The 10,905-nt window shown below is 38.7% G+C and overlaps 1 protein-coding gene and 13 non-coding genes across 14 annotated transcripts; all 14 read left to right on the top strand.

Annotated features, from left to right (window-relative positions):
* Window positions 1-2,729: 2,729 nt before the first annotated feature.
* On the top strand, window positions 2,730-3,736 carry LOC149953929 (uncharacterized). Its single transcript, XM_090168924.1, has 2 exons — window positions 2,730-2,845; window positions 2,909-3,736. Exons 1-2 carry the CDS (start codon window positions 2,798-2,800, stop codon window positions 3,620-3,622), a joined length of 762 nt encoding a protein of 253 aa, XP_090025050.1. The 5' UTR covers window positions 2,730-2,797; the 3' UTR covers window positions 3,623-3,736.
* A 4,620-nt stretch (window positions 3,737-8,356) lies between these two features.
* Window positions 8,357-8,429, top strand: TRNAT-UGU (transfer RNA threonine (anticodon UGU)). Its single transcript has one exon. It is a non-coding gene; the product is annotated as a tRNA-Thr (tRNA).
* Window positions 8,430-8,632: 203 nt separating this feature from the next.
* On the top strand, window positions 8,633-8,705 carry TRNAT-UGU (transfer RNA threonine (anticodon UGU)). The gene has a single exon. It is a non-coding gene; the product is annotated as a tRNA-Thr (tRNA).
* A 65-nt stretch (window positions 8,706-8,770) lies between these two features.
* Window positions 8,771-8,843, top strand: TRNAT-UGU (transfer RNA threonine (anticodon UGU)). The gene has a single exon. It is a non-coding gene; the product is annotated as a tRNA-Thr (tRNA).
* Window positions 8,844-8,908: 65 nt separating this feature from the next.
* TRNAT-UGU (transfer RNA threonine (anticodon UGU)) lies at window positions 8,909-8,981 on the top strand. The gene has a single exon. It is a non-coding gene; the product is annotated as a tRNA-Thr (tRNA).
* A 203-nt stretch (window positions 8,982-9,184) lies between these two features.
* Window positions 9,185-9,257, top strand: TRNAT-UGU (transfer RNA threonine (anticodon UGU)). Its single transcript has one exon. It is a non-coding gene; the product is annotated as a tRNA-Thr (tRNA).
* A 65-nt stretch (window positions 9,258-9,322) lies between these two features.
* TRNAT-UGU (transfer RNA threonine (anticodon UGU)) lies at window positions 9,323-9,395 on the top strand. The gene has a single exon. It is a non-coding gene; the product is annotated as a tRNA-Thr (tRNA).
* A 65-nt stretch (window positions 9,396-9,460) lies between these two features.
* On the top strand, window positions 9,461-9,533 carry TRNAT-UGU (transfer RNA threonine (anticodon UGU)). Its single transcript has one exon. It is a non-coding gene; the product is annotated as a tRNA-Thr (tRNA).
* A 65-nt stretch (window positions 9,534-9,598) lies between these two features.
* Window positions 9,599-9,671, top strand: TRNAT-UGU (transfer RNA threonine (anticodon UGU)). Its single transcript has one exon. It is a non-coding gene; the product is annotated as a tRNA-Thr (tRNA).
* A 65-nt stretch (window positions 9,672-9,736) lies between these two features.
* TRNAT-UGU (transfer RNA threonine (anticodon UGU)) lies at window positions 9,737-9,809 on the top strand. The gene has a single exon. It is a non-coding gene; the product is annotated as a tRNA-Thr (tRNA).
* A 65-nt stretch (window positions 9,810-9,874) lies between these two features.
* Window positions 9,875-9,947, top strand: TRNAT-UGU (transfer RNA threonine (anticodon UGU)). The gene has a single exon. It is a non-coding gene; the product is annotated as a tRNA-Thr (tRNA).
* A 65-nt stretch (window positions 9,948-10,012) lies between these two features.
* On the top strand, window positions 10,013-10,085 carry TRNAT-UGU (transfer RNA threonine (anticodon UGU)). The gene has a single exon. It is a non-coding gene; the product is annotated as a tRNA-Thr (tRNA).
* A 65-nt stretch (window positions 10,086-10,150) lies between these two features.
* TRNAT-UGU (transfer RNA threonine (anticodon UGU)) lies at window positions 10,151-10,223 on the top strand. Its single transcript has one exon. It is a non-coding gene; the product is annotated as a tRNA-Thr (tRNA).
* A 65-nt stretch (window positions 10,224-10,288) lies between these two features.
* Window positions 10,289-10,361, top strand: TRNAT-UGU (transfer RNA threonine (anticodon UGU)). Its single transcript has one exon. It is a non-coding gene; the product is annotated as a tRNA-Thr (tRNA).
* Window positions 10,362-10,905: the final 544 nt, after the last annotated feature.

Genomic DNA, 10,905 nt, shown 5'->3' with positions numbered 1-10,905 from the left:
ATATAGAGGCTTAAACAAGAGCCAATTTCGAAGCAGACCTTTGAATGGAACTCTTTATTATCAAGTCCTTTACCCTATTTTTCGCCATAGCAATGCACCAATCGATTAATTTTTCTCTGATTTACCTCAATACCTAAAATAAACTTCTGTAAAATCTTCCTTGAAAAACATCATGTTTAAAACAGTTTGATTCAATCGTTTTAAACACATAGAGTTTTATTAAAAATTTGGTTTAAAACATGTTAAAACCCTGGTTTAAAATTGACGCCACGACCCCCGTTTAAGAAAACTATTTTTATTTCAGTTCTAAATACACCCAAGGCTGTGTTGAAATATTTTATTCGTTACTCGTAAACGTAAAAAATGCAGTTGAAAGCTACCAAAAACCTATTTATAAAATTCTGAGAATAATAAAAACCTCGTTTAAGGTTCTTTTCCTTAATTTAAGGCTGAGCGAATAACCGACTTCACCGAATAATTCCGTCGAATATCCAGACGAATGACCGTCTAGATATTAGAATAACATTTCTATTATTCGGTAAATCTTCAGTGATAATTCGGTAAATATTCGGCCTCCCAATCGGTCTTTGCCACCACGTAGCTCTCTATGGCCCTATGGGGCGAGTGAAACCAAAACCCGTTTTGGGGGAAGAAATTTTTATGGTAGAGCTCTCACTTGGCGGTTGACGGCTAGTACGTACGTCATTGGTTAGTTCGCTCTCAGCAGATACTTTTTAGTTTTTTATTTACGTCATAGATAATTCAGTTCTACAATTAAGATTTTAAAATTTTAAATATTTTGACTATTAGACTTGTTATTTGACCAAAATTAAACCTATATTCGACGAATATTCGGCATATTATTCGACGAATATTCGGCATATTATTCGACGAATATTCGGCATATTGTTCGACGAATATTCGGCATATTATTCGACGAATATTCGAGAAGGTATTATTTGCATTAGGCCTAGCTATTCGACATTTGGTTAAAAATCTACTATTCGCCTCGGTATTCGATTAGACAATTTTGGGGTATTCGATATTCTTATCGTTAGGCTAAAAGTACTATTCACCCAGCCATAAAATAATTAGTAACTTTGTTTGACTGCTAAGACCAATATTTTACAAAAAATAAAAAATGAATAGAATTTTTTGGTTATAACGGTTTTTGGTCCCCAGTTTCAATAACACAGATAAATAAAATAGGTCAAAAAATACCATTACTAAAAGAAACCATCACCAGATAATTAGCATAACATTTCTATAGTGACAAAGATAATATAGAACTAGATTCGAATTCTGACAGCTTTCTGATTTATGGTTTAATAACGACGAGTTTACCTACTTCCGGCACGTGACCTCTGAAAAATTGGCCTCCATCGGTCGCTGTATTGTCCTAGTACGGCCAACTTTGGTGACATGCGGTTGCGCGAAAAGCGCTTCATCAAAATTGGCCGTGGTCTTAATTTTAAATGGTTACTATGGTAACTATGGAGCTAATGTTTTCGGAGTTCCGGCAGGAAGTGGGTCAGCTCGAGGCAGTTATTTCGAATCTAGGGTACGAGGGCCATATTATCTTTGAAAGTGCCAAACTAAAACTTTAAACTGACTCTCAAAGTTGCAGAAAAAAGTGATTTTGGACTTGACATTTTCGACCGTTGCTTTGAAGCGATTGTAGACCATTGGACCGAAATCCCATTCGTCCGAATGTACCATTCAACAGAAAACCGCGTTTTGCGCGGTTTTCATTCAATATACCGTTAGTGATCCATATTTATACATCGTAGGTTACGTGACGATAGTATATCTAATTTGGACTAAACTATGTCTTAAATATTTATTATTTCGTACCGACGTGTATTCTTAGACCTTTTTCCCTTGAAATTTGATATTTTCCGGGTTTAATTTTGGAAAATAACCTTGATAAAACCCGACGTGAAATAGTTGCCTACCATATTTAACCTAACCCAACCTAACCTAACCTAACCTAACCTAACCTAACCCGAACTAACCTAACCTAACCTAACCAAACCCAACCTAACCTAACCTAACCTAACCCAACCCAACCTGAACTAACCTTACCTAACCTAACCCAACCTGAACTAACCTACCCGAAGTGAAAACGAACCAGATTTAAATTTCCCATTCAACTGAATCCCGCCATGTTGGGCTATAAACGAAAATACTTTTCGGTTCAATTTGATTCGGTCAAACGGGATTCGGTCCAATAGTATACAACCCTTTGAAGCGGCTCCACCGATTTCGAAAATTCTTAAGGATTACTTTTCAGAATATTAAGACAGATTTATTGCAGTTAATGAAGACATCGGATACAAATTTATTTGTGCCAATTTTGAAAATTCATTAAAAGTACATTGATTTGCGGAATAATTTTATCGTACTTAAACAGACCTTTAAAAAGATATCTTGCTCTTTAATGTACCACCGATAGAAGCCAAAACATAAATAAAACAGTGTTCGGAAACTTTCTTCAGCGACTGTACATTGAATTTTAGTAGCAACGCATTTACGGATAATCTTTGTAACACGTTATCGGTTATTATGTGACTTATGTTAACATTTAATTCTTATCGCTCTTATAAACAATTTTTCGTTAGTTATCAAACAAAGCCGAAAAATGTCATGTAATTTTAACTTAAAAACCAATAAAAAATACAAACACATGAAATAAAAAAATCCAGAAAGAGAATAAATATCCCAGCTGTAGCATCCCTCGTAACAGAAATTATCGTAGCTTCATCTGTTCAACTACAACTCACAAAATAAAGCGAAGATGTACAAGACGGTCAGTTTAATTCTTTTCGTGGTAATAGCTTCTGCGGTAAGTCAACTAATAGCAGTTTAATGTTTGATATCAAATTTATAAAAATATATATATTTTCAGGTTTTGGGCCAGAAATCGATCGACGTTGAAACTCCACATGGGGTCGAAATAGCAGCCCCGTTGCCCTTGGACATGGCCCCACCCTTGAGTACTGTTCGCGGACAGACTATGGAATTCCCAGATGCCGTCTTCGACATCCCTCAGCCGTCCTTGTCTCTCGTCCAACCAACAATTGAGATGCCAAAAGGCGCACCGGAAGTCCATGATGTTCCTCACGCCAACATCGGCTTCTCTGGGAATGTCTTGAAGGAGAAGAAAGTTATCCTCAACATCCCTTCGCCAGTCATCGAGGCTCCGAAGCCCATCGTCCAGACCAAACCCGCCCTCTTCAGGGTGCCTCAGGCCATCTTCGTTATCCCCAGTCCCGTCGTCCAGCACAAGCCCATGGTCTACAAGGTGCCCCACACTCTCATCGTGCACCGTCCAGAAGTGAACCTACAACAGTACCACGTGGCAATTCCCCAGATGAAGATCGTCAAGGGTTCCAAGTCCTCCTACACCCAACCCATCCCTGAAATCTATAAAGCTAAAACCTCTGGCCCCGTTTTCACGAAGGTGGATTCTAAGATCCAAGCTGTTCATGGCTTTAGTAAGATGATCGCGGACATGGAAGCATCCAAGGCAGCTTCCTTCGGAGTGGCCAGAGACCTGGTCGAGAAGAAATTCCACGACAAAGTCGCCCGCGTCTCGAAGACATTACACGGGGAGGTTTAAAATTAGCCTTAAAACTTTTGTTATTCAATTTTAGAACCTAGTATTTATTGCTGTAAATATTTATGTCATATGTAAATAGCCACGTACAAATAAAAAAACTATTTTTAAATGGAAGAGTTATGTACTTAATCAAAAGGGACGGTAGTCCCTATGCAAGGTTCGGGTAAAGAGTAGAGCACCTACCCGAGCACTTGCTATATTATCTCGAGTCAGAATGAAACCGATTTTACCCCCTCGTATCAAAACAAGTGATGCATCGTTTGAAAGGTTACAGGCACGCGACAAACATACACGAATTCCATCGAACAGGGTTGAGGCGACGTTTCGTAGTAATGGGGCAAAGTAAGGCTTAACTTTTCTTCTCTTCCATCTGCTCCTCGCAGACCGCTCTAGAGCAAAAACTACTGAACCGATTTAAATTAAATTTGGTATACAGTTTCAAATTAAGCTCCCATTGTGTCCTTCCAAAGTTCATATCTGGTACAGCTCTTGAGCTATGGCGACAAATGAACAGTTCAGCGAGTCGGTAACGAATCCATTGAGTAATATACAATAGTATTCAATAGTCCCACCGCCACCTATCGGTAATGTACAGAAATGTTCGAGTACCATTATACGGACAGTTTCAGTAATTTTATCGATTGTTTTTATTTTGACTCGGTTGGCCAAGGTGGTACTTTGAGCGAGACAAGAATTAAACACGTGCCAACGTTTATTTCACTGCCAAGTTATGTTGAATCTGATTATTGAAACTCGTTTACTATGTTTTTAAAGTAAAAGAGTAAATCTAAACAGAGTAGATAATATATTTAGATCTAAACAATATATGCCCCTAAAAATAAAATAAACAAACCGGGCCACGTTTTGCGAGAACGAAAGAAAACTTTAAAGTCGGGAGGTTGAAATGGTCCCGTGATTAGGTAATGCTGCCATCTAAATCGTTTTTAGGAACTAATTCTTGATAATTATGCTTGCCTTTCGTCCGCTACGTTGTAAATTTTACGATTTGTTCACTCTTTATACATTCTTAAGAAAACGTTACCTTTTTCTTTAATTAACTTGGTAAATTATTTTGATATTGTATCATTAGAATCGTTACAGCTAAGCTAAGAAAACTTGTCTCGGCCATCGAGCCGAAACTACGTTATAGCGCATGAGCGAGACATAGCATTTTAAGCCAATAGTGTGTTTCTTTCCCAGAATGCTTTGCGAACATCCCAAGAACCGTTGAAAATTTTCAAACCAATTTATTTAACGGTGTATTTGATACAATGCGATTCTAATATTAGCCATTCACTTTGAAATGTTTTATGGTTGTACAAATGATTTTAACTCAGTAAAGCACTTAGGATGCGCAAGGTCTAGCATATTACTTCAGAGCACATCACTTGTCGATAAATAAGTCCAGTTTATGACGTTTATGGGAATATAATTACAGATCTTGCCCGTTATTTGATTTCACTACTTTCATGGCCTAGAGTAATATAGGACGTGACGTTTTTGTTTAAAGGACCTTGCAATTTTTAACCGAATGGTTTTTGGGTGGATAATTATTATATCTAGGAATCCATACCTCTACTTGGAATGCTTATTTTGCCGTATCGCGTATGGTAAGATCACTCTGACGGCCCTGGCCCAGCCTACGATAAAAAAACCCTTTGCGCGCACATCCCTCACACGTTTTTATTAGTTAAGTTAACATAGTGACGTCAATAAAACCGTCAACCGCATCGAGACGAAAATCTACCGCGAAAGCATTCAAAGTAGAGGGATGGATTCCTGTTAATTCATAATTAAATGATCACCAAAATGTTTAAGCATTAGTGCAGTTCCGCTGTAGGGTGCACTTACTCTGTGGTTTGTTTTGGAGAATTACAGATTTACATTACCAATATCTTGAAGATACTTTGGTCCATTGGTTTCGAAGGGTGGAAACACTCTAGCAGAATTACCGCGTACAATAACAGCTAGGAATAATAATAATAATCAGCTAGGATAATACCCAAGGCACCACCTTAGGCCTAAGTCATCGAGCGACTTTTAATTCAGATGCCCGGGTTACAATGCGTAGGAGGGTGGTGGCAAGAACTGCAAGCCACGCGAGCCAACAGCTCCCTACACTCACTATTACTGTTAACAAGTTTTTACGGAAGGGGAAACCTCTTAAACCAGCGGGGAGAGAACTTGCAAATTCAACGCGCAAGGAGTTGTTCCGAGTTTTCACCCAGTGCCACAAGCTGGGATCGAACCTGGCTCCACTTGCTGCGAGGCGAAAGTGCTAACCACTCCGCAACCCCACCTTAAACCAAAGCCAAGTTTCGAAGGGAACCATTACATTAGGTGATCCCGAACAATGTTTCAATGGAGTGCAATTTTCTAATACGTACAGTTTGCCCGCCGGAGGGGCGCGAAAGTCGTCGAAACTGAAAAATAGAAAAACCATTTATCCTAAACGAAATTGCCGTGCGTGTTTAAAAAAAACTATTTACCGATAATAATATTGAAATTATCATTTCAACAAGATTTAAACCTTATCATAAACTCATGAATTAATAATAATCAGCTAGGCTAATACCCAAGGCACCACCATAGGCCTAAGTCATCAAGCGACTTTTGAAGCCATTTATTCAGGTGGCCGGGTTACAATGCGTAGGAGGGTGGTGGCAAGTCCTGCATGCCACGCGAACGAGCCAACAGCTCCCTACACTAACTATTACCGTTAACCTCGACAAGTTTTTATATCCGAAAATTATTGAAATAAACTAAATGTTATTAGTTTATATACTGAGAGGTTGCAATTAAGTAAGGTCTGTAACCTCTATTAGGATGACCCAAGTTAGCTCGTTTTGTAATTTCGATTTCGCGTTTCGGGCCATGGTCACACCATCAATTCTCACCATGTTCTGTATATTCAATCGCGAATCACATATGAAACAAGCACGAATTATATTTGCCATAGTTCAAAAATATAACTCAAGAAAAACACTTCAAAGAGAAGATAAGAATATTTAACGAATATAATCTATAAACGTCGGGTGACTAAATTATTTGCCGAAAGACGTTATTCTGCAGTTAATTTATCCCACTCAACCAATTTCAATCGTTGTCTTATAAGAAGATCGCTAAAACCTTATTCAATAGGATAAAGGGTGTACGGATAAACGTTTTGATATAACACACTCATTTTCTACAAAATTCAACCATATGATAATAATATGCTATTGGGTTGCTAAAGCGTAGAATTAATTAGAAGATATTCAGATAATCGGGAGATCGTTATTTCGTGGTCGGTTTTGAGGTAATAACTACATTATCCGTTTCAACAAATAGGTACCCTTATAGTTGTTTTTCCAATTTTCCACAATAAAAAACCTTTCATGTATCAAGAGGAATATACTATGAAAAACTGGTCTGGGTCCGATGGCCCGAAGAACAACCGATCGAATGGGGGTCCAACGGACCGAAGTCCATCCAATCGAAGGAAAGCAGTAACCGACCGAAAATTAAAAAAATCATTTTTTATGAGTTAATTGCAGAAGGTTTCAACGGACCGAAATATATATTTTTAAAAAGCTGAAAAAAAAACGTTACTATAATTGAAACCCGGTGGATTATGTTGGCATTATCTGTTAAAAATAAATATCAAAACAAGAACATGCAAAGCAGACCACCTTGAAAGGGCAAAAAATATACACCCCACAAGAAATTGAACGCGCAAGCGTTTTTTTTTTCACTCGAAGGCCTTTCCTTTCGAATAGTAATTAAGAATAGTAATTTAATGCAATAATTTTGCTTTGGGCCCATTCGACCGAAATCCAATTCGTTGGAAAACGATTTAACAAAATTCAACCATATGATAATAATATGCTATTGGGTTGCTAAAGCCCAATTTTGCACCTTTATATATTTTTTTTAGTACATCGAATTAAGGGTTTTTTTTTATAGATATATATAAGTCACGGACCTATCCAACGGTGCCTACGCGCCTTCGGCGCGCGTATATAACCTAACCTAACCTAACCTAATCCGAACTAATCTAATCTAAAACGTTTTTCGCGTAACCTGCTATATCGCGGGACAGAAGTAAAAAACAAAACAGTAAACTTGAACAGTAAAAAAGTTATTTTAATTTTTATTTAACGATATACAACTTTTTGGTCCGTTGAAACCTTTACCCTTTTATTGCTATAAAAAACGTATGTTAAATTTCGGTCGGTTGGTCCTTTTTTTTCGGGCCGTGAGTTTTCGATCCGTTGGACCCCTTCGATCGGTTGGTCTTCGGCCCATCGGACCTACCCCGAAAAACTACCTAGAAACAGATATTATAATATGAAGATTAGGATAAATTTCGTCTTTTTATTTGTAGCGACACCAATTTCGAATTTAATCCCAACGCAGCAGGTGATGTTGAAATTATAATTTCAATATTATTATCGGTAAATATACTTTTTTTAAAATCGCACGGCAATTTTGTTTAGAAGAAATGGTTTTGCTATTTTTCAGCTTCGACGACTTTCGCGCCCCTCTGGTGGGCGAACTGTGCGTCTTAGAAAATTTCCCTCCATTGAAACATTGTTCGAGATCACCTAATCTATATTATATACAAATTTGAAGATTTCACCGGGAACCAAAATCAATGTCAAGTGTCCGGGTCCTTTTATTGAATGTATTGAATTTTAAAAAAGTAATATTTTTGCTAGTTCTGGGATATGGTCATCGATTCAGTAGCCGCGTGGCCACGTGGCTTAGTGGTTAAAGCGCCTGTCTTGTAAACAAGAGGTCGCGAGTTTGATTCTCGCCGTGGCCTACCACCTTTCTTACTATCTCATCGATTTCTTTGTCATATTCTAATAAGAATTGCATCGGTTCCGTGGCCGCGTGACTTAGTGGCTAAAGCGCCTGTCTTGTAAATAGGAGATCGCAAGTTAGATTCAAGCCGTGGCCTACCAGCTTTCTATCTATCTCTTTAATTTATTTTTCATTTTCTAATAAGAATTGCGTCGGTTCCGTGGCCGCGTGGCTTAGTGGTTAAAGCGCCTGTCTTGTAAACAGGAGATCGCGAGTTCGATTCTCACCGTGGCCTACCTCCTTTCGAACTATCTCTTTAATTTCTTTTTCATTTTCTAATAAGAATTGCATCGGTTCCGTGGCCGCGTGGCTTAGTGGTTAAAGCGCCGGTCTTGTAAACAGGAGATCGCGAGTTCGATTCTCGCCGTGGCCTACCACCTTTCGAACTATCTCGTTAATTTCTTTTTCATATTCTAATAAGAATTGCGTCGGATCCGTGGCCACGTGGCTTAGTGGTTAAAGCGCTTGTCTTGTAAACAGGAGATCGCGAGTTCGATTCTCACCGTGGCCTACCACCTTTCGAACTATCTCTTTAATTTCTTTTTCATTTTCTAATAAGAATTGCGGCGCTTACGTGGCCACGTGGCTTAGTGGTTAAAGCACCTGGCATGTAAACAGGAGATCGCGAGTTCGATTCTCACCGTGGCCTACCACCTTTCGAACTATCTCTTTAATTTCTTTTTCATATTCTAATAAGAATTGCGGCGCTTACGTGGCCACGTGGCTTAGTGGTTAAAGCACCTGTCTTGTAAACAGGAGATCGCGAGTTCGATTCTCACCGTGGCCTACCACCTTTCGAACTATCTTTTTAATTTCTTTTTCATATTCTAATAAGAATTGCGGCGCTTACGTGGCCACGTGGCTTAGTGGTTAAAGCACCTGTCTTGTAAACAGGAGATCGCGAGTTCGATTCTCACCGTGGCCTACCACCTTTCGAACTATCTCTTTAATTTATTTTTCATATTCTAATAAGAATTGCGTCGGTTCCGTGGCCGCGGGGCTTAGTGGTTAAAGCGCCTGTCTTGTAAACAGGAGATCGCGAGTTCGATTCTCACCGTGGCCTACCACCTTTCGAACTATCTCTTTAATTTCTTTTTCATATTCTAATAAGAATTGCGGCGCTTACGTGGCCACGTGGCTTTGTGGTTAAAGCACCTGTCTTGTAAACAGGAGATCGCGAGTTCGATTCTCACCGTGGCCTACCACCTTTCGAACTATCTCTTTAATTTCTTTTTCATTTTCTAATAAGAATTGCGTCGGTTCCGTGGCCGCGTGGCTTAGTGGTTAAAGCGCTTGTCTTGTAAACAGGAGATCGCGAGTTCGATTCTCACCGTGGCCTACCACCTTTCGAACTATCTCTTTAATTTCTTTTTCATTTTCTAATAAGAATTGCGGCGCTTACGTGGCCACGTGGCTTAGTGGTTAAAGCACCTGGCTTGTAAACAGGAGATCGCGAGTTCGATTCTCACCGTGGCCTACCACCTTTCGAACTATCTCTTTAATTTCTTTTTCATATTCTAATAAGAATTGCCTCGGTTCCGTGGCCGCGTGGCTTAGTGGTTAAAGCGCTTGTCTTGTAAACAGGAGATCGCGAGTTCGATTCTCACCGTGGCCTACCACCTTTCGAACTATCTCTTTAATTTCTTTTTCATTTTCTAATAAGAATTGCGGCGCTTACGTGGCCACGTGGCTTTGTGGTTAAAGCACCTGTCTTGTAAACAGGAGATCGCGAGTTCGATTCTCACCGTGGCCTACCACCTTTCGAACTATCTCTTTAATTTCTTTTTCATATTCTAATAAGAATTGCGTCGATTCCGTGGCCGCGTGGCTTAGTGGCTAAAGCGCCTGTCTTGTAAACAGGAGATCGCGAGTTCGATTCTCGCCGTGGCCTACCACCAGAGATGGGCAAAAAATCATTTGGCGAATAACGAATAAATTACTAAATAACTAAATATCTGATCATATTTATTCGTCGATTGACAGGGCTAAATATTTTAGGTATAGTTATTTGGCAATTAAACAAATATTTTGCCGTGGTCTTATTTGATAAATAATTTAAAACATAATATTTTCGATTATTATCTGGAAAATAATATTTTACGAATATTTCATGAACATTCATTTGTTAAATTGTTTTTTGACAAAATATTTTCAGTCATTTATTTCGCGAAATAAAAAATGGAAATATTTTCTTTAATTTAAATAACGAATAAGGATTTTAGTTAATCGAGTAAACGCAAGGTTAAAAAAAATGCTTATCGCACTATAAGGAGTAAACTGTTGCGGGATATTTGACTTCCTGATAATGGCAACTTTTAACGCTAATGCCACCGACAAAGCACCTCCATTTAGAAGCTTTGGAGGCAGTGGCGTAATGAAAAATTTCGAGCCCCCCGCAGGATATCAAAAGGCCCCTTTATAAAAAAAATGTATTT

Source organism: Leiobunum rupestre, chromosome 3, assembly GCF_980474605.1.
Source record: "Leiobunum rupestre chromosome 3, qqLeiRupe1.1.hap1, whole genome shotgun sequence".
NCBI lineage: Eukaryota > Metazoa > Arthropoda > Arachnida > Opiliones > Sclerosomatidae > Leiobunum > Leiobunum rupestre.
The sequence above is the reverse complement of the archived record's forward strand: the minus strand, read 5'-3'. Positions and strand labels throughout refer to the sequence as shown.

Coding starts and splice junctions, on each gene's coding strand:
- LOC149953929 (XM_090168924.1), top strand. CDS start 2,798: ATGTACAAGACGGTCAGTTTAATTCTTTTCGTGGTAATAGCTTCTGCG. Junction 2,846..2,908: donor TCGTGGTAATAGCTTCTGCG/GTAAGTCAACTA, acceptor ATATATTTTCAG/GTTTTGGGCCAGAAATCGAT.